General features: G+C 49.9%; 1 protein-coding gene across 3 annotated transcripts; it reads right to left on the bottom strand.

Annotated features, from left to right (window-relative positions):
* Window positions 1-2,471: 2,471 nt before the first annotated feature.
* prkg2l (protein kinase cGMP-dependent 2, like) lies at window positions 2,472-21,406 on the bottom strand. Of its 3 annotated transcripts, XM_086163342.1 has the most exons (20): window positions 20,970-21,406; window positions 20,337-20,523; window positions 19,408-19,764; window positions 17,903-18,069; window positions 17,502-17,615; window positions 16,404-16,509; window positions 15,025-15,088; window positions 14,854-14,931; window positions 13,691-13,785; window positions 13,302-13,370; window positions 11,636-11,734; window positions 11,413-11,560; window positions 10,068-10,204; window positions 8,596-8,685; window positions 7,618-7,759; window positions 7,376-7,539; window positions 5,955-6,077; window positions 5,609-5,671; window positions 5,400-5,466; window positions 2,472-4,042 (listed from the first exon to the last, which is right to left on the bottom strand). In XM_086163342.1, exons 2-20 carry the CDS (start codon window positions 20,456-20,458, stop codon window positions 3,947-3,949), a joined length of 2,301 nt encoding a protein of 766 aa, XP_086019468.1. In that variant the 5' UTR covers window positions 20,459-20,523; window positions 20,970-21,406; the 3' UTR covers window positions 2,472-3,946. The 3 variants fall into 3 exon arrangements, 2 of the variants coding, with proteins under 2 accessions (XP_086019468.1, XP_086019476.1); XM_086163350.1 differs by lacking the exons at window positions 7,376-7,539; window positions 7,618-7,759; XR_015107381.1 differs by lacking the exons at window positions 2,472-4,042; window positions 5,400-5,466; window positions 5,609-5,671 and having other exon boundaries at window positions 5,956-6,077; window positions 7,376-7,535.
* Window positions 21,407-21,555: the final 149 nt, after the last annotated feature.

A 21,555-nucleotide genomic window follows, 5' to 3' on the forward strand; every position in this document is an offset into this window, starting at 1 on the left:
AAGCCAAAGCCATCAAGGTATTTAAATTCACGTCCAGAATATTCTATATACGGTAGTCCCTCGTTTATGGTGGGGGTCACGTTCCAGAACCGGCCTCGATAAAAAAAAAGTAGCTACGGTGGCGGTCGCTGATCCACGGGGCCGAAGCAGACCTCATCTTTACAAGGGTCTTATGGCGGGACCTTTCCATCCCCTGAGCAGCAGCAGCAGCGTCTCTGCAACGCTGCTGCTGCTGCTGCTGCTGCTGCTGCTGCTGCGAGCCTTAGAGTAACTGATGGCGTCCTACAGGAGGGAAGCTTCTCCCTTCCTGTCAGCAAGGTGCACTTTTTCCAACGATGGTTGGCATCTTCCTCCACTGCTTAGGTTCACTGCCAAAAAGGGTTTGGGCTTCATCAGCCATCAATTATCATCAGTTTCCACAGATAATTCACGCCAAAACACCCCAGAGAAACAGTACGAGTGGTGATCGCACGTCGTCGTGAAACGGACAAGGCCAGGCGCTGGATGCGTGCTATGGGCAGCAGATGCAGAGAGTGACGCCACCGTCCTCGAGCCAATCAGAGCCCAGGATACAGAACACCACACTCTGGCTGGTCGCCATTTGAGAAAGTGCTTACTTCACCATGAAAAGACTTATAATAATATATATGTACCAAAATACATGTATGCTCCAAAAACCCGTGGTATATCAGCAATATACAGTTTGATTAAAAAGCTAAAGGTGAAAGGCGATATGGCGAGGGACAACTGGATATGAATTAAAAGCATGCTGAAGGTCAACTGGACGTGTGGATGACAGTGAACGGTTGCTATCTTCTGTCAGCCGGCACCTCTTTACCAAACACAGCAGCTCCACGACACCGAGTGCCTGATGAGCGCTAAAGATAATGGAGGAATTCATCTCTGAATCTTTTCAAGTTGCCCTTTCAGCAGCAGGTCAGCCTTGCATCGCCATCCATCGGAGTCCTGTTGTTTGATCAACACTGACATCTCCTGATCAATGTCGGTATCACAACATTTTGCAAAATCCCAATTCGACCATATTTAAAAACGGCATTTTCTTCAGTGCAAAGTCATCAAACTCTGGCATGAATCCACCCGCGCGCACTGTCGGGATCATTTATAACTAAAATATATATTCAATATTTCTGAACTTTATGCGTCTGAGTTCCAACCCGGGACCGGTTTCTGCATCTGTTTGAGGGGAAAACAATGAGACGCCTGTGTGTGAGAATCCACCTCCATAGGAATCCGAGGACAAGCGTGTGAGATGCCCTCAGACGTGTTATTCCACCCACGGTGACACGGAGCTCCACACGCCTTCACAACCGCTCCTTTTCTTTGCCTCCTAACAACAACAACACGCTGTGGTCGCGGTTCACGATGTGGCTGCTCGAGCGAACAAACAAAAGGGAAATGCATGCTGATTCACAATAGAATCTGATTAAAAAAGACAAATTGAATAATTAATAAAGATAAAAAAAAAAACTTGTGGCGTGCAAGTGTGCACAACAACTGTATGCACCTGTCACCTCTGGGAGTCAAAGCATATCCGGCGGCGTAAACACAAGGAAGAGTGAATAAAAACAAATCATATAAATCCCAACATATTCAGACCGGTTTACTTCCATTGTGAGATTCAAATCACAGTCATCTTTACTTAAGAGTCATTTTAAAAGACTATTGTTATTTAAGTCAGCGAGCAGAAGCGCCGCCTGGGACTTTTGGGCCCCAGGAGGAGAAGTCTTTACACTTGGCGTTATTTGCTTAAAAGTACATTTTTGTTCCTGATTTAGACTGATTGATTTTAATTTCCCTTGAAAACAGACCGAACCCACAGCTGCTCACCTCATCATCCGCTGGCGGCAGGGCCGGGTCACGGCGGGGTCACAGCGAGGTCACGGCGGGGTCGGGCCCGGGAGGCGGCTACACTGGATGGATCTGTTTGGACCCCTGCTGGGGACGGAAGCGGGTGTCGGCTGATTGCATGTGTGACAGCACTGGTTGTTTAACTGAAATAAAAGTGTCGCTGAAATGAAAAATAATGTGTTTTCTCCGGAAACACGGGCTAATGAGGGGAGAGAAGAAGTAAGCTAGCTTGTGCACCACGGATAAAAGTTAAGGTGTAATGTTCCGGGACCTTCCAACGTTTATTCACCAATAAACCCACCTTGCTTCTTGAAGACTGGTGTGACATACTGCTTCCCCCTTGGCTTTCCTTCCCTTTACTTATTTTCTTTCCTTTTTTTGCACTTTCCCGGGCACGACGCCCGCCTCCGCCTCCGCTCCTCCACGGCCGGCTGTCAAATACCGCGCCGAGACGATCACAGGACTCAACCATTTAATGTAAATAGGGGGGGGGGGGGGGGGTTAAAACAAATACAGTTGAAAATAACAAATAAAACCTATTTGTAAGTAAAAGTATTATACGTTTTTATCATATTTAATTGGTAATACGGTGTGATTTTGTTTTACCAGGGTTCTCTGTCAGTCATGTCGGTCTCTGTCTAAAAGCCTTCTCCCTGACCCCCCTTATCAGCGCCTCAGTCGGTGAGTCGAGATGCCAATATTTCGGACTGCAAGCAGAGTTTATTTCATTTCAGAAACTTTTAGACTCGCTGAAGGTTTGCAATGTTTTCAGGACTCCCGCCGCTCCTTTTACGTTGTTGTTCATTGTCTCGCCACGTGCTCTCGTACTGAAATTCAAACAAGATATTTGAATCTTTGCCTGTAAATTTGTCTGAGAATATTGACAAATATAGTGAAGTCCCGAGTCCTAGTGTTCCTGCGTCTGCAGGTCACTAGAGCCCTGCTGAAGATAGTCCAGGCCAGGGTAGATAGATTATAACTCAACTTCCATCCATCCATCCATCCATCCATCCACCCATCCATCCATCCATCCATCCATCCATCATCTGCGCTCCATTTCCTTGTTCTTTGGTTTGAGAGGGCCAACAAGTTGGAGGTGGAGAAAAGGCCACTGACACAGCGCCCACCTATGGACAGTTTGGAGTATCACACCCAGCTGATGCCATGGAGCCGTGATGAATAGATGAATAGATGAATATATGAATTGATGGATAGATGAATTGATGAATGACTGAAGCCGAGTCGCTGGTCGTTGCTGCGGTGGGCCTCCTCGGCTCTGGAGTGTTAACGGTTCTACATTTTGGAAGCTGCATCAGATTACCATCGCCGCTGTGCAGAGATGACTACCTTCGTAAATATTTGTACGGCGAACTGCGGTGAAGCTTAAAAAACTTTAAACACAGTATATAAGCGGCGGCCACTTGACGGCAATCAAGCGTCTGTGTTGATGTAAGTCACCAGTTGTTGCCAGGCGATGGAGGATGGAGGAGCTCTTGAGACAAAACAGCCGGTTGGTAACAGAAGAGTGTAAAGGCAAGACAAGGCGAGAGAGAACTTTAAATAAATGATAACGGCCGGCCACTTTGTGTTCACACCGTATGACTTTCTACACCTGGAAGGGCCCCGAGTACATTTCAGGAATTTGTCCGAGTGTGTGTGTGTTTATTTACTTAAGAAGTTGTTTGACGTCGGATACATTTTCTCATTGGATTTATTAATCAAACTTCATTAGAAAATAATCGGTTAGTGCGTCAGATAAATAGAAAAAACGGTGCATTTGTGGCATGGGGTGACAACACACTGTAAAACTGACACCGCTGATGAAAACACTCCGTTGTTAACGTGCACTGGTATTTTTTTAACATTAAATGGCTAAAAGAGGTTATCCAGATTGGTGGAAGATCAGCAGCGTTCAAAAATACAAGTATATCTCGGACTGGGAACGTGCGTCGGAGTCCAAGGGGGCGCCCAAGTCCCGAATCTCCAAACCTCGGAGGTTTGTCCTCAGTTACCCAGAATGTCCAGAGTTTGTCGGCTGGGCCGCGGCCGGCCGGCGGGCCAGCGGGTGCCGCCGGCGTCAGAAATCTTTATCCCAGCCGGACAGCTCGTCGGGAGGCTCTTCCGTCTCGGGGGGGAACACGTCGAAGTGGCTGTGGTCCGTCGGACCCTGGAGCTGAGGGAGCAACGGCATCGGGTGATCGCTCAAGATTTTAGTCACGGGAAGAAGGAGTGGTTCGAAATGTACCCATTCGTTCATTATCTGCCCCGCTTATCCTGCGCTCCCGGCTGGGACGGCTGCCGAGGCCGATCCCGGCTGTCATTGGGCGACAGGCTGGTTCACCCTGGACCGGTGGCCAGTTGATCGCTGGGCCATGTATCGAGACATATAGCAACAAATAGAGGCAAACAACCATTCACGCTCTCATTAGTACGTTTGGGCAATTTAGGGTCTTCAGTTACCCTGCTCACCAGGGGAACTAGTGACCGGGGTAACTCAGGGCCTGCGGGTCGGATTGAAACGGTTGGCGGCCCCGATCCATGGTGCGGATGATTTTGCAAAGCCCATAAATGAGCGACCTTTTTCCACTGAAAGAAACTATCGGTACTCTGCCGGGATTCCCCCATCTGGCCTTCCTGAGAAAAGATCTGAGCTCATGTGTTTGACCCGCTGCCCCTCAGGCATCTTTTTGGACCGTGGGAGGAAGTCGACGTCCCCTGAGGAAACCCACGCAGGACAACACGCAAACTCCACGCACCAAGGCAACCCTGCTGGAATCCAACCAGGGACCTTCTCGCCCGTACCTGTATTTCTTTGCACGTTACTGTTTTGTACCTCGCGTAAGGGGTTACAATAACACCGGCTCGAGCAACGTGCTCAATGTTATGGTTTTCTATGTTTTCAGAACCATTTCACATCCAAGACAGGATACCTCTGAAAGCTCAGGTGGCACCGTGCTCTACTCTTCCTGTTTACTCATTCGCAGTGTTCATCCTTGCGCAGGACCGTGCCGATAAACGAACCAATAGGCTGAAGAATACATGAACTGAGGAACGGGCCTCTGTCCTCCTACAGCGACCGGTCAAAGAGCACGGGGAGTTGTGATTTAGTGTTCTAGCAATAAAATCTGAGTCGACTGGACCGGGATCGTCAAGCAGCGCCGGGCTCGGCTCCGGTGTCTGTGGGGGGAAGTAAGACTTTCGTCCAGGACAAAGGGTGCACGTGGGTATTTCTTCGACAACAAGATGTCCTGAACGGGAAACCGGCAAATGCGAGCGCTATTTACATCCCTTTGGCCGGTAGCAACAGAAAGACGCCGCACCGCGGTTGCTGTCAGCAACTGAGACTAGCGTGAGGCGACAGGGCGCGAGCAGCGCCACGCTCGGCGGACCACCTCGCGAGCTGCTCTCGGCGAAACACGACCGAAGCGTAACGACTTGACCGTCACGGCTCAGGAGGCCCCTCCATGTTCAAGAGAAGCGTTTCCACAACGGGAGAATCCCCGGCCTTGGCGAGCAACGGCTGTCCTCACCTCTCGCTTCAATGGTGACAGAAGCTTGCGACGCCTCAGACCCTCCCAGTTGAAGCCCTGGAACCACCTATGCAGAAAGAGTGCATGTTCTGACTTTGCCTCGCCGACGGGCTTTTAGCCAAATTATATGCAAACGTGCCTGAATAGAAACACATAAATCTAAAAATGTTCTTAGTATGAAAAGCGAGACCGACAGGACTTGGACCCACTTGTGTTTCTTGATGTCGATGATGCCGTTCTTTTTGTTTCCCAGACGCTCGACGGGGTTCAGCCTGGGGAAGAGCAGGGCTGCCGTCAGGGGAGCAACAACAGCCGGCAAACTTCACCAGGACACACAATCCAATTAGTGTTGACGCATCTCGATCGGCGGGACAGCGGATCGCCCGAAGTGGCAGTGCATCCGTTGGTAGCGGCGGTGGTTTATCGTCACGGTGACACAATCACCGAGGCGATGAACCAATTTCACCGTGAACAGGCAAAATAGCCGTTGCGTTGATTGATCGCCAGCGAGGACGGCCTCCCTGGAACGCGACTGGTGCGAGAACGTCGGCGTACTTGCAGAGTCTCCTGACGAGGTCGTCCGATCGCTTGCCGATCCTCTTGGGGAAGTCCACCTTTTCGATGCCGTGGAGGACCATGGTGTAGATCTTGATGGGGTCCGAGCCAGTGAAAGGCGGACTGGGAAGGAAATGGGAGCTCGTTTTTCTCGGTTTCCTTACTTTTTATTCCAACATTGATCAGTGAGGACAATCAATAAGCAGAAGGTCGTCAGTTCCTGTTGCCTCCACACAGAACTATCTGAACATCAAGCTGGCATTGAATTTGTTCATACAAAGAAGACTTTCTGCAGTCTTTTCCCCTGAAATGACGTTGGTTGATAACACTCCCATGTCACAGGACGGCTTCGAGTTGTGCCCGTTTTTTCGTATCTTTGAACCAAGTTATGTACTTTGAGCCTAATTTTGACGAAGTACATGAAGATGATGTATCCATGTATGTTACTGTGGTAAAATTGAACCTCAGGAAGACCTAATGGCCATTTAAAGAAACGAACAAACACTTTATATGACATATAATTCATGTCTCTTGCCCTGTAGATCACAGATATATCCTGAAGCTTAGTGCAGAAACTGAAGGAAACCTCTCAGGCTAACGTCTAAGTGCTTTACAGTAGTCAGGCCCATCTACACCACAACGTTCTGTCACGTTATTTGTTTGTTTGTACAGTCATAGCCAAAAGTTTTGAGAATGACACTCTCACAATGTCTGTTCCTTCAGGGTTTTTAGGTGTTTGCCAGATGTTTCTATGGTTGTGTCATCCTCAAAACTTTTGGCCATGACTGTATGTACGCAGATGTGTGTGATAGGCTTGATCTGTGTGAGCTGCCTCGGGATCAATACAGTAACTCTACTCTTTTAGTCACTGATTTTTACGCACTTTCTCGTGTGGGGACATTTTGAAAACGATCTCTGTGGGAAATACCAGAATAGCTGTGGGAAACATGCCGGGCGAGGAGTTGGAGGTGTGACTTTGTGATAAACTAAAATATTCACTAAATCAACAATGGACCGACAACAAGGCGGAACTATTGCTTGGAGTGACCCTTGAGGTACGAGGTGGGTAACTTCCGAGTCGATGCCCGTTGAGATGATGTTGTCGTCGTTCCGGTCGACCCACCGGCGTGTGGCAGGTCGACTGCAACCTCGCCACGCTTGCGTTTTCAAAGTGTTCCTTTTCCCGCCTACATGGAGAAGACATGTTTTGAAATCTCCAGTCCATCCGGAGCCCGTGTCCCTACATTCAGGTGCCATTCTCATGCCGACGGACGTCTTAAACCGACCGAGAGTTTTGCGTTACCACCCAGTGAATGAACATGTGAAACAGGAGCACCATTTCCATCCACAACCTCATGTCTTCAGGGGCATGAACAGCTTGGAAATCTCTTCTTCACAAAAAGAATGTCTTTTGGACTTACTTGCCAGTGAGAAGTTCGAATATCAGAATCCCCAAAGACCAACAATCAGCTCCAAAGTCATGGCCTTTGTTCATGATTACTTCGGGGGCCACGTACTCCGGGGTCCCGCAGAAAGTCCACGTCTTCTTTCCCGGTCCGATCTTCTTCGCAAACCCGAAGTCTGCCTGGGGAGACGCACGGCGATTAGTGGAGTCGTACCCGCGAGCCCATCGTGGAAGGTTCAGGAGCGTCCACCGGCCTACCATTTTGACGTAGCCTTGAGCATCGAGGAGCAGGTTTTCGGGCTTCAGGTCTCTGTAGACCACGCCCATGGAGTGAAGGTAATCAAAGGCCTCCAACACACAACCTGTACAGAATCTGGCCGTGGGCTCATCGAAATAACTCCTGGCAAGAGTAGTACAAGCAGATAAATTGTAGCGCAAGCACCGAGTCATTCCTTTAAAAAACTATCCAAAGGGTGGATGTAAGAAACACTCGCCATGCCCGTCTACCGGCGCAGCCGTGCGCTGAATCCAGGAAATCCAGCCTCGCCACCCAAGGTGGACTTGGGTGACACTGTTGGGCCGCGATGTACCATCCCGCGCAGTGTGTCACCGATCTACTTCCTGTTTCCTCATGTGAACAACTCGCACATACCCGGCACGTTCGCAGCTCGTCCTTGACACAACGTCCGAGCAGAACTTTTTTTCTCGCGGGCGGTCCGAGAACTATCGCGTGATTGGTCGGAAATGTGAAGCGGGCGTAGCAGAAGTGTTGCCGTTCCCGTTGTGTGTTGATGGATGAAAGTATGGAAAGAAGAAGTCTGAAAGTCCATGGACACATTGAGTAAGGCGTGCGAAGAGACGCGAATAGCCAGTAATTCTTGGAAGGAGTCGTCCGAACGTGTCGCAAAAGATCGCGATATCTTTGGGACGAATCCGTAAAGGCGTGCGCCGGTGAAGGAGAGTGGCGAGGGGAAATGGATCCCTGCCGTCCACGGCGTGGCAGCGGCTCTGCGCTCACATTTAACACCCAGACATGACGGTGACGTCGGTGTTGCTGTTTCTGCGGGACTCCTCCAGCGCTCAGCGTGGCTGATGTGCAGCCGGGGGACGACCAGGGACCGCGACCGGAGTTCTGCGCCCGAGTTCCTCGCGAACGTCGAATCTCACGGCCAAAGAGAACTTTGTTCTTGTTCTGGCAGCGCAACGGCTTACGTGGAGAATTGGAAGTGCACTCACATGTCCCGCAGCACCGTCCAGAGCTCTCCTCCGAGACACGCCTCCAACAGCAGGTACACAAACTTGTCATCCCGAAATGTCCTGAATAACCTGAAACGGAAATGTATCTGTTGTGACACCAAACATTTTCTAGCTTTAGTGGGAGATGCTTCCAAGCCAAAAGCTTTCCCATTACAGATCACCGCTGACGGCTGGTCACACCTCAAACACAAGCTGTCCTCCCTCCTCCCTGCTGCTGTACCGGTAGGCCAGACCCGCCGGACACAGGAGCAGCTTTTCCCACACAAACCATCACTCCGCTTGACACATGACAGCGTCACAACACCGACGTGTCCGAGTCACGCACCGACAGTAACATCTGCACCTGCTCTTCACCTCCTCAATACGGAGATCATCTGAATCCAAATAATGGTTTTGATTGACGGCTCCGTTGGGAAAGGGGCCTTTCATACTTTCATCGTGGGGTCTCCCGGAGTCTGCGCATTTCCTTCGGGTCGTCCGGTTTCATCCCGCGGGCCAAAAACACCCGGGTTAATTGGAGACCCTTCGTTGCCGAGACCGACCGAGCGCTCGTTTGTCTCTTTACGATGCGTGAGCGACAGCGAGCGGTCGTTTGTCTCTCCATGTGGTCGACGGGTGACCGAACCTCGCCTCTTGGCCAACGATGGCCTGGATAATCTGCGGCCCGCCCTGACCCGGACTGCAGAATGAGCGGTATAGATTCTGAATGAACGCATATATATCAGACGCAGAAATGTGCACGGATAGCGAAAAGACCGACGGCGTTCCAGGAATTCCAGCAGCTTTTAGTCCCAGGGGGCTCCTCAAAGTGTTTTACACAGTCCGTGGTCAAGACCCCCGTCCAAGGAACAGAAGGGGAAGAAAAAGAAGGAGACCCTCTTTTATTGGACTATAACATTCTTATGACGGCGCCTTAAATGGAGAACAGTTGCTAAGCGAGCCAATAAAAAAACATGGCTCCCGTCGCGCCCCCCCTTCACAGATACAGACATGATCTGGACGGAGAAGCTACGTGCAACGAGGAGCAACTCCCAGGAAGAGGATGAGAAAGTGGCGAGCGAACATTGCATTCTGGCCAGACTTCTCTCTGAAGGTCTGCTTACACAAGCTCTTTGTTTCTTTAAAGTTATAGTCCAGATAAATCTGTGTGCGGCGGAGGGGCCCGAGGCGGCGGCATTCTACACCTCGGCCCTCGGTAACTCCACAGAGAGCGGCGGATCCAGTGGCTCGCAAGCTGCTTTACAGAGAAAAGGTTTTTGTCAATGACACACGAGCGGAGATTGTGCAACGCGACCGACACTGTGTGTTCACGACGGCCGAATGCGTGTCCTACATATGTTGTGCGGCCTCAAGCCAGGCCTCCATGTCCGGCACGAGGAGTCCCAGTCCAGGACTTTGGATCGCGTCGCGTCCTCGCAGTGACAGCGGTGCTCGGTGTCAGGAGCGCGTACCTGATGATGAAGGCCGAGTTGGTCTGCAGGAGGATGTTCTTCTCAGAGTAGATGTGCTCCTGCTGCCTGGTGTCCACTATGTGCTTCTTCTTAATGCACTTCAGAGCGAACGTGGTGTCCTCGTCCTTCAGCTTCACCTGAGACGCAACAAACAGAAGCAGAGAAGGGTGAAAAACTCACAAATGTACATTTGGTCGCCTGCAAGGGCGGCGACTTGGCTGGAGATGATGCAGGAAAAACAGGCGCTGCCACACCAGCATGACATGGTGGGAAAGCACCCACCCAGTTTCACAGTGTCCAAGCACACGGTGAACCGATTGTTTAGGTGAACTCTTCTAAATCATTATTTCATGCATGTTGAGCGGGAAACCATTTTACGCGAGGCCGTGTAAATGACCTTTGTGTCTCCGCGGACCCAATAAACCACACTTATGATATATGATGACCTTCTTCTTCTTCTTTGGTCTTTTCCCCTCAGGTGTCGCCACAGCGAGTCAACCTTCTCCATCTCACCCTATTCTCTGGATCCTCCTCTCTCACACCAACTACCTTCATATCTTCTCTCACGACGTCCATAAATCTTCTCTTTGGTCTTCCTCCAGACCTCTTGCCTGGCAGCTCCAATTCCAGCATCCGTCTACCAATATATTCTCTATCCCTCCTCTGTCCATGACCCAACCATCTCAGTCTGGCTTCTCTGACCTTCTCTCCAAAACATCTAACATGTGCTGTCCCTCTGATAGACTCATTCCTGATCCTCTCCATCCTGGTCACTCCCAAAGAGAACCTCAACATCTTCATCTCTGCAACCTCTAGTTCTGCCTGCTGTCTTTTGGTCATTGGAACAGTTTCTAGTCCAAACATCATCTCTGGTAATATGTTGACCAAACCACATAAATAGACCATCAGTCATTCAGAGGATTCCAGAACGCTAGAATGCAGATGTAACAGCCCTGATGCAACTCCTAGACACAAGTCTGAGGTAATCATGAGGTGAAGGGAACATTTCCTCCCCAGAGCTCAAAGGATCATCTGCATGAAGCAGGATTCCTCAAGAAAGGTGAGGTTTCTTTGCAGATGACATTCCGTCTTGCTCGGCATCACCCAGCAGACAAAAGATCTGTTTCTACTCTGTCTCGCCGTGCTTGGGAGTAACTGTATTATGAATAATAATAATTTATAATAATCATATTATATACGCATGTAACATAATGATATTATCATACTATATATATATAATGATTAATATATCATATGATTATAGTGATGATAAAATTATAATTATAATCATGGTAACTGGAGTGATGAGTGGTCGCGCGGTGTGTTTTGCGTGTTTGCAGCTCACCAGCTCCACTCGTCCGAAGCCTCCCATCCCCAGCGTGGCGATGACCTCCAGTTCCAGGAAGGGCTGATGAAGCGGCAGCAAGAGAATCCTGTCCTTCAGCCTCTTCAGCTCTTGGGCTTCGGCAGAATCGATCTGAGGCGAATGGGGCCTGAGCGCCGCGGCAGAAATCCAGATTCAGCCTTGAATGATTGGGTGGGACGGCTCGGCGCGCCGGTGTACTCACAGTGCGTTCCTCCTCTCGTCGCTTCTGGACAACTCCTCCACATACTCCTTCAGGTAAGCCTGAAGCTCCTCGTAAGTTCCGACCATCTGGTTGAAATTACTGAAGAGAGAACGAATTGGAAAGTGACCTTTTTTTGTCAGTTTTAGGACTTTTAAAGTAAACAGACTCAACATATGACAGGCTGGATTGCCCTATTTGTTTTGTTATGATAGCTGTAATATTAGCTTTATATCTTCACTAACGACTAAACCTGCCATCACAGCAGGTAAGAATAAACGCTGTTTCACACGAGTAGCAAAGGAAATCGCGGTCCTGAGAATGTAGACGGATCTGAATGTGAATCGGCGACGCGCACCGGATCCCATGCATGTCGCCATTGTTTAAACTCCTAATGATTTTCCCGGCGTTGCGCCTCCGCACGCACCGGGACAACGGGAGGTTTGCGAGCTTTTAGCTCCCCCGTACCTGTGGAGGTGAACTCAGCCACAGAGGAGAACACGTGCACGGCCCATTTTGCCGGGGCGGCAGCGCGAGAACAACACTTGAGCGCAGAGCGGTTAAAGTGGAGAGCCATCGGCGGGGAAAGCTTATGAAACTGCGGTGCGTTATCTATAACAGGAGCGAGGAGGCGGCGGCCAATGTCTATTAAACATCACAGAACGGGCCTGTCTTGATGCCTCATAGAGCCGGCAGCCGCCGCCGCCCGGGGCTGTGTTGTGCACGCTTCGCACGAGGGTTCGGCCTACGATGTCACCGCGTGATGTCAGCGCCACCGCCAGAAACTCGTGGAGAAGAACGGCGGCTCCTGCCATTTGTGGAGATGACAGAGCAGACGAGCGTCCAGCCGGGAGCCTGGAGAGCAGGGGAGGCCCTTCACTTTGGCCGGAGGGCCACAGTTTGAATTTCACTTTTATGTGCGAGCCGACGAGGTGTCGTGTAAATTGAAATAATTAAAATGGCAATTTAAATATTTTAATTTTCTGTGTCATTTTATTTCAACTTTAAATCATTAATGATCATATAAATGTACCGACATTATTTTGTATGCAATCATCGGAAAAAATAAGGAGTTTCTAAATCTAATATTGATTGAAAATACTTATTAAAATATTCAAAGATAATAGTTTGGCGCCCCGGATAAAGAAGCAAAACGGGCCGTAAAATGCCCGGGTCTGGTTTAGAGGGACGCATTCACGCAGCGAGAATGAGGAGCTGGAGAAGCAGCGAGCAGGCCGAGGACCGGACAAGGGGCGACGTCTCGACCAAACTCAAGGAGAAGACGGGTCTGGAAAGCGGAGCGTTCTGCAAACCTGTGGCGCGGCTGAGGCCAACCACAGATACTGCTTATTAAATGGACGTTCCACAGTCAACCAGGTGTTTTCACTGACTGAAACACCACAGTACAATACGGGGCGCGTGGATATGCTGTCAAATTCATTTGCATGAAATGGCTTTGTGGATAGGGGTGAATGAAAACAAATAAACAACAACAAAACCTATTTACGGCTTGAAACCGGAGCGGGGATTTGGTGCCACAAACTGTGAGGTGTGCTGGCGTGACAATAAAAGTTCCTCGAATCCTCGAATCCATCCTGGATCAATCCATCACTGCCAAAGCGACCGCTGAGAATAACGGGATGGTTGAAGACGCGATGCGACTACTCACTCTCTGTCCACCACCAGGCAGTGTGTATCATTCTCACTGCAGATGATGTTTGCGGAGCGAACGTCCTCGCTGTCAAGAACGACACACACACACAATTCGGTCAAACAAAGGGAGCGACTCAACCCACTCATGTTTCTGCCGCCGTGTTATGAAGCATGTCTTTGTCATCATGTTTCTTATCAATGTTCCATGTGTCCCTGGAATCAATCGCACGCAGGGATAAAGTGATTATACCACGGCTGGACGGCCTCCTCGCTGCATTTTGCACAGCTTATTCTGCCGGCCACTCCCACGCCGCGACCTTTCCACGGACAACGTTTCTGGGAGAGCTCACGCCATTGCGTGCGAAAACATACTTGTCACTACAAATAAAAAACAGGATTTCCTACCTGATGAGAGCTTTCTCTCCAAAGTAGTCTCCGACGCCAAGGCTCTTGATTTCCTGTGGTTCGGGGAAGCCCTCTGTGCTCTGTGTGACTATAACCTGCAGCGTGGCCACGTGAGCATGGTATTAGCCGTCAATCTTGATGATTCAACAGGCGGAGGACATGTTGTGCCTTTAATACGCAAATGTGACGGCGGCCCGACACCGGAGAACCGCAGTTGGACGGATCCATCGATGGTCGGGAGTGTTGCTGGCCGGCGACGCTCGTGACCATTTTTCTATGGACACCGAATTGTATTCTTCATGGAAAATGGAAATTTATAGCCCCGGCCCACGGAAATTCTAGCAACTTTTATTACCAGGAACCTATTTATGCCGGGGCAAAATAAATTCCTGGTAATCTATGGAGTCTGCATTTTCATCGCAAGTTGGGGGAATTTATTCAAATATATGGGGAACGTGGTCAATGTAACTGCACTGCGGCTCCGGTCCAGCAGGGGGCGATAAGAAGGGGCTGAAGGTCAAACAAGCTCGACGACGACCGACAGGCGACGACAAGCCACATTTGTCGGGCTCGTCGGTGCGGCGAATGCTCGGCGGTGCAAGAGATACAAGTCAGCCGGGACGGAAGACAATCTGGTAACTGTAGTTTCTCTTGCTTTACTACTTCGCAAAAAGACGACAGCTTTTATTACCGCTGGCCGAACCCGGACCCTGTCAGCTGGCAACTGTCAACTTCTCGCAGGTTCTCTTCCACCGCTCCATTTTTCAATGTAAACAAAAGCGTGTGGAAATGAACTAGACGGGTCTGAAGCCATGCGCTAGCTTAGCATGAAGAAAAAGCTGCATGTCAAAATGTTTTCACCAATCGGTGTTGTTGAGGAACATCGATGCAACGCACTCGCAGAGGTTCCCACCCCTCAGAGCATTCTGGGTCCTCTGAAGAGGCCCGTCCCCTAGACCAGGTGCTTTTTGCACACCGGGGCTTTTCAGGGGGTCACCAGAATAAATCAAAACTTGTATCTCAGCTTTGTTTTTCGTATTTTTCTTTGCTTTTGTGGACGGGGCTTGAGTCGGCTACATTTGTTTTTAACTTCACCCCCTCGGCCCCAGCTGCAACCAGCTGTTGGTCACTCACCTAAAGACCGGGAGGTGCGGATAGCTTACTTGTCCTTTGGCGATGATGAAGAAAGTGTTCCCCTCTTCACCTTCTCGAATGATGTATTCCCCTTTTTCAAAATAATCCTGCAAAGAGAAGTTTTTGGGAAAACAAAGAATAGTTACCGGACCGGAGAGTGAAAAAAGCCGGGCGACAAGTTTGTGAAAAAGAAGACTCACAACTTCAAGACAATCAACAATCTTGGCCAGTTTCTCCTCGGGCAGCTCTCGGAGCAGAGACACGCTAAGAAGCATCAACAGAGAGACCGAGTTATTGGCCCGGCAGCTGCAGGCTCCTCAACATGGGATTTCAGTGGACTAGCACAGTTCAAATGCTTGTCCGGCCAGCTTCTTGTCCTTTACATCTGCCCCCTTCAACACATCTGCCCCCTTCAACACATCTGCCCCCTTCAACACATCTGCCCCCCTTAACACATCTGCCCCCTTCAACACATCTGCCCCCCTTTAACACATCTGCCCCCCTTTAACACATCTGCCCCCTGCAACTCCATCTGCCCCCAGTGTCTGTTTCCTCTTGTCTCACACCAACTAACTCCATGTCCTCTTTCACTGACCACCCAATGAAGTGATGGGAGCTGAGACCAGCCCGAGAGTAGAAGTGAGCATTAGCAGCGTCGCTACGGTTTCATTCCAAAAGAGGACTGTAGACGCAGTATTTGCTTTGAGCGCATCCGGGCACAGATGGCTTCGTCAAGTCAGGTGGGTAAGAGGGTGCAATGTAATTGACCAAGCGCTACATACGCTTCGTCACATTCCCTCGTTCAAGTTTTCGGGTGACTTTGGTTTGTGTCATTATCTTCATCTCTCTCCGCTTCTCGAATCATCCTTGTCAAATATTTTCCATGTTGTCTCTTGAAGGTTTGTTCACTGCACTTCATATGTCCTGCTCTGTGCTGTCTGTGAGCATGCACCCTCCACCATAGAGCTAATGCTACACCATAGAGCTAATGCTTCACATGGAGCTAATGCTACACCATAGAGCTAATGCTACACCAAAGAGCTCATGCTACACCATAGAGCTAATGCTACACCATAGAGCTAATGCTGCACCATAGAGCTAATGCTGCACCATAGAGCCAATGCTACACCATAGAGCTAATGCTACACCACAGAGCTAATGCTGCACCATAGAGCTAATGCTACACCATAGAGCTAATGCTACACCATAGAGCTAATGCTACACCAAAGAGCTAATGCTACACCATAGAGCTAATGCTACACCATAACCATGTTCCCCAAGGCCACTTTTTGAGGAGCACCGTTTTCCACTTGTGAACCTCGTGTCCATCTTTTTCTTCCTCGACGGCCAGAGTGACAACTTTTTATTATCTCGGGAAATCTTGTTCAATCTCTCTGAACCAGTCGATTGGCAATTTCTTTAAACTATTCTGAGTGAATTCTGCTTTAAATGTCAACATTTTTTTATGATTTCATTCTTCTTTTCTAATGAATTTTGCACACAGAACACACCGCAAACATCAACTCTACTCCCCCGATAGCGGCAAGGGTTGTCCGCTATGGTTCAGACGAGGGTGTACCTGCGCAGGAAGCTGAAGTACTCCTCGTGTCTGGCCTGCGCCGTCCGCATCATGATGGTCTGGAAGGTCTGTCGGTCCAGCGCCCAGACCTGAGACTGGGCCACAGCTGTGCCAATGGAAACCAGAACAACTCATGAAAGCCCCGGCGCTGCCCTCCCTGTGGAGGACGCTGCCACTGAGGTCATTCCTTCAACTGCACTGCATAAATGATGCAAACATTTTTATTTTTCAGACGGCACTTTCTTACAAACTTGACAATCACACAGGGGCAGCAACCATTTTGGGTAAATAAGTGTTGGGTGTACGGTCATTAGCGATTCCTTTGGATTTATTTGGCCGATGTTTCGGTTCCCTCTGCGCTCATTCTAGCAAAGATGCACCTGTATGAGGGTGGCACTGTTGTGCTTGCGCCGGTGGTGAATGGCGAGCTCAGGTACATCGATCAAATCACGATAGAATAAATACCAACAAATGCTAATCAACCGTCCAATCCTTAGCGCTCCGCAGCTAATGAAATAGCAATTATCTTGTCTGTGTATTGCTTTGCTGTTCATTTTCATGTGTAAAATAAAAGGTGGAGACCTGGCGTTTTGTGGTTGTGTTTGGTTAATGCCTTTGCTACTAGCAAGCATTGACTTTTATGCTAATCCCAAAGTTAGCAAGGGAAATCCTGTTGCGCCGTAACCCTGCCATCATCTCTGTAATAGTATTGATCACAAAGGATTTCATTGGTCAACATGTCTCTCCAGTCCCCCCCAAGTGAATGCATGGCTTAATTGATCTTTTTTCTTTTTTTGTCAGATAAGCATTTTTGTTCGTGTTTGGTATCAGCCAGATTCAAGTCTTGACCTTAAGAGGCCATTCTCTTGGCCGTCTGAACCGAGTGTCCAAGACTCCGAGCCGCTCAGGTTTCCTCGCCGCTGCTATCATTTCAAAAACAACCACATTATCGGTAATAACAATAGCTTGTTTTGAACTTGAATCACGTGCCCCCGTGCGAATTCTAGTCGACCCATGTGCAACGCCGGCGCCGCATCCCTTACAGGTAGAAAAGTCCTGGTCGGTCAACTTGTTAAGTGGGAGATCGGCATCGCTCACCTTTCACGGTGGCCGTTCTCTTGCAGTTGTAGAGTATTGCCAGTTCTCCAAAGGCCGTTCCAGGACGCATCTCGCCCAGAAGCTTTCCATTCTGGATGACTTCCAGCAAGCCATCTGCAAAAGCCCACAGACAATCGATCGAATAGACGTTTCAAGACTTGTGCGGGCAAAAGGAGTCGAGTCGCCACCGGAACAGGTCACGGCCAAATCTGTCCATTTATTTTGGACGGTATGACCCCTTCTTATGATGAAAGGGTACGAGAAAGATATCACTGAATAGCAATGATGATTACAAGAGTAACAATAATGGCAATAATGCTAATAAAGCATTCATGTGTCAGGGTTTTCTATTTCCCTGTGACGCAGCAACGCCGGGCCTCTGGACGGAGTGATGAGCTGACCTGCCAGTACGTAGAGGTAGTTTCCAGGTTCTCCTTCCTGGATGACCAGCTGACCCTTGGAGAAGATCTTTTCATACATGCAGTCCACCATATCCCTCATGTGCTGCGGCTCCAGCCTCTTCAGGAAGTCGTTGCTCATGATGGCGTCGTTCATTAGCTTTTTGGTACTTGGAATAGAAAGATGGAGCAGAAAGACCAGAGCGAGAGTTTGCAAAGTTTAAATACCACGCGATTCTTCTTTTTGGTTTTAATTTGCATTTTCTGCTAGCATGGTTCCTGCCGGCAGGGTGTAATAAACCCTTTACGCTCTCAATCCGTGCTCCGGTCAAAGCTGTCATTTACTTCCTCTCAGAGTGTTTTCATCGGGCCAAACTTTGTGGCCGTTTCTGCACAAATACTGTCCGGTGTGGATGCTCTGGTGTTTCCATTGGGCGTCTCTGCTAAACTAATGGAGTCTGGCCAATGTGATTTGTCGACGCAAGCTGCCGCATTAATCTCCAGTTACCACCAATTTATTCAGCAGATTTCCCTGAGTGTGAGTGCGTGCGTGTGTGTGTGTGTGTGTGTGTGTGTGTGTGTGTGTGTGTGTGTGCCCTTGATTACCACATCACACAGATGATGTGCTAGTGCACTGAGTGAAAAGGAAACTGCTGAATGCGTCCTAGAGTTGCGGGCAATATGGGAGGTCGGTTGTTTAATTGAAGGCCATAATGGCCCAGACCCGCATTTACATCCCGCAGCCTTTTGTTTTCTTCTGTCAGTCTATTATCAGTCTATTATCCAGCCATGCTAATCCAGGCTTTCAGATCCCGCGTGCGGCCGGGAGGGGGTTGGAGGCGGCGGGGACGGCGAGCCTCGGTCGATTACACCCGATGGATCAGTTTGAACGACGACGAATCTGTTTTTCAAAAGACTTGAATGTCCTTTGTTTTTGTAACCTATCGTGATGCACAAATAGTCTAATAGATGAATCGGTATCGGTGGCACGCGGACGCCATGTTGAGGTGTCCTTTGGAAAGATGCGGAGGCCCGTATCGCTCCTGATGGTCATCGGTGCATCGTCACTGTACGCGTACGTGTGGATATGTTAGGAATGGCGTGGACAGAGGGGGCAGATGGGGCAGGCCTGCTGCCGGATGATGGTGGTTCTGATGCAGCAGCTGCCAGGAAAGCACCGGTGAGAGCTCTCGGGTGACTTACGTAGAAAAGCTGCTGACTCAAAAAGCGAGAGCACGGAGGTGAAAGGCTGCGAAGAAACGCTTTACACTTTTTGTGCAACAACTCTGGTCAAATCTGAGCTTCTGTCGAGCGGGTCGGCAGAACCGGCGGAAACACCAGACCGGCGTTTACGGATCCAGAGAAGTAGGACACGCCGAGAGCATGTGTGTTCTAAAAGGATGCCTTATTTGCCTCGGGCAGCGGCCAAGCAAGTTACACACAAGCGTTCCTAATATCGTGATCCCTCGGCGGTTCGCGGACAGGTGTGGCGTCACACACACACTCACTGCGAGTCTTTGTGGACCGGCTTCACAGCCGATCCGTGCGCGGCTCTGAAACCCTCGCAGAAGTTGTCCGAGGTGGGCTCGGCGGAGACGCCCTCCTTGGCCCTGAGTCTGCGGTGGACCTCCACGGCCACCCTGTGGAAGCGGCTCGGACCCTGGTTGATGACGCTGAAACGGCGGCGGCACAGGCCCGGGGGCGACCGGCCCAAGCTGTCGTTGTAGCCGATGGCATCCTGGAGCTTGTCGATCTGCGAGATCTTGGCATCCAACTCTCTTTGGAGGTGCTGCAGCTGGAGTTCCTGGGCCCTCAGCTCTTGATCCCTCTGTGCCAGCTTCGCTTCCAGCTGGGTGATCCGCAACCTGGGGAAAAGGATCACTTTCATCAAAAATGATGTCCAATCTATCAGCGGGAGGCAGTAAACCTCACAAATATGGATGAAAGAGTTAATATTGTGTTTCCTTGTTTCAAATGGAGTCTGCAGCAAATGGAAACATTAGCCTTGCGGTCTGACGGGATAGCAAGTCCGTTAGCCGCGCATGTACGTATCTGCTAACAGTGGGAGGACCACATCCTCACCACAACTGGGATCACTTTAAGACAGCCAAGAACGACAACCCCTTTCCCTTTTAGTTTTGTTTGCCGAAAGCCAGACGGGTAAATATAGAAAGGAGGACAAAAAATCAAGTCTGCAAGTGGTTGCCGAGAGGGCAGACGGCGTGCGCGCAGAAAACTGAATGTCCAGGACGCCTTAACTGAACGGTCCATATGATACCATCGGTGCGAAACCGATGCCCAAGACTTGTATGACCGACCGTATCCAAACCACCGGATTGTTTTCCGATGGGATCGACGGGTCGGACCAGGAAAGCACGCCTGGACAATTAGGGTGCCCGCATTCCAACCTTGCCCATTGAAAATAGGTTTTTCCGACCTCAGGACCTCTGCGTCCGGGCCGGTGCGCTCGCTGTGCATGGAGGCCAGGCAGCTGTTCTCCTCGGCCCGCGGGGCTTTTATTGAACCGTTGCCCATGGCCAGGCATTGGCCGGCCACCATAGGAAAGCCCTCGGGTCCAACGCCCGCTTTCTTTGACGTCTCCTTGCGTCCGAGCTCGGAGTCACCTGCAGAGACGTAAATAGAAAAGCATGACGAACGGCGAACAACATCTGAGCGAAAACATCTGATATGTTACGCCCGTCCAAACATTTGCATATCCTATCTAACGATGGCAGAGAACAAAAGGTACTACGACCCCAAGACGGAATGTCTTTATCTTTTAGAGACATTTAGGGATCGGTGAGCGGTCTGACAATCTGACCAATTTCCAAACGTCTAAAAAAAGGCTAACGTTGGACTTTTCGGAGCATTTGTAGTTTAGAATCATGTCAAGCTGCCATGTGGGACTCCACGTGTCCATCTGCCGAATCCTATCTGCAGCCGCTTTCCATCTTCTGTTTGACAAACTGGTCCATTCAAACAATTTATGAACCAATTCAATCATCTCCGTTCACCAATTGGTTCTGTTCACTAGAAATATAAATGAAAATAGTAAAAATGACCCGTTCACCTGTCCGGTTCAGTCTTGACCAACTTGCTCCGTCAGGGACTTGATCCACCCAAAAGAAACAAGGGACGTCACCGCCTGCCGGCTGACGCTAAATAATAGTCATCTTGAAAATAGTTTAGGTTTATGTGATCGTTTGTGTCGTCTTGCCGTCCAGCGCAGGAGACGCCTGTCATTGTGCAGGGAAGTCACAATCTCGGAGGGAATCTCAAATCCATGCGTCTCGCTGCTCCATGATTAAATCCATAAGACATATCAATGCTTTACCTCCTGGGAGGCTGAGGAGGATCTTCGAAAAATGAGAATCCTGCCGATCGGTCGGTGGGTCGGTCGGTGGGTCGGTCGGCCGATCGTTCGGTGGGTCGGTGGGTCGGTGGGTCGGTCACTCTGCCGCGACGTCCTGCTGCCTTGCACTCGCTCGTCCTCGACTGGCACAAAGACACTCGTCCAGGCTGAGGGGCAGTGGCTTATCATCTCCACCGGTTTCATCAAGAAGGAGCGGCTGGGGCTTGGAGGTTGGGGAGGGGGACGGCGCGGAGGAATTGCAGGTGTGTGCTGCCCCCTGCTGGCCTGATCTTACATGACACCC

The sequence above is a fragment of the Fistularia commersonii genome, chromosome 2 (genome assembly GCF_037954325.1).
Source record: "Fistularia commersonii isolate RoL2024-O1a breed Wild chromosome 2, RoL_Fcom_v1.0, whole genome shotgun sequence".
Classification (NCBI taxonomy): Eukaryota; Metazoa; Chordata; class Actinopteri; order Syngnathiformes; family Fistulariidae; genus Fistularia; species Fistularia commersonii.

Bases quoted from the DNA above. Each gene is read 5' to 3' on its own strand.
- prkg2l (XM_086163342.1), bottom strand. From the start codon at position 20,458: ATGGTGGCCGGCCAATGCCTGGCCATGGGCAACGGTTCAATAAAAGCC. The intron at 10,205-11,412 runs GTGAGCTGCAAA...GTTGCGTCTCAG, and splicing joins GCTTCGGACGAGTGGAGCTG to GTGAAGCTGAAGGACGAGGA. The intron at 7,540-7,617 runs GTAGGCCGGTGG...GCGTCTCCCCAG, and splicing joins CTCAAGGCTACGTCAAAATG to GCAGACTTCGGGTTTGCGAA.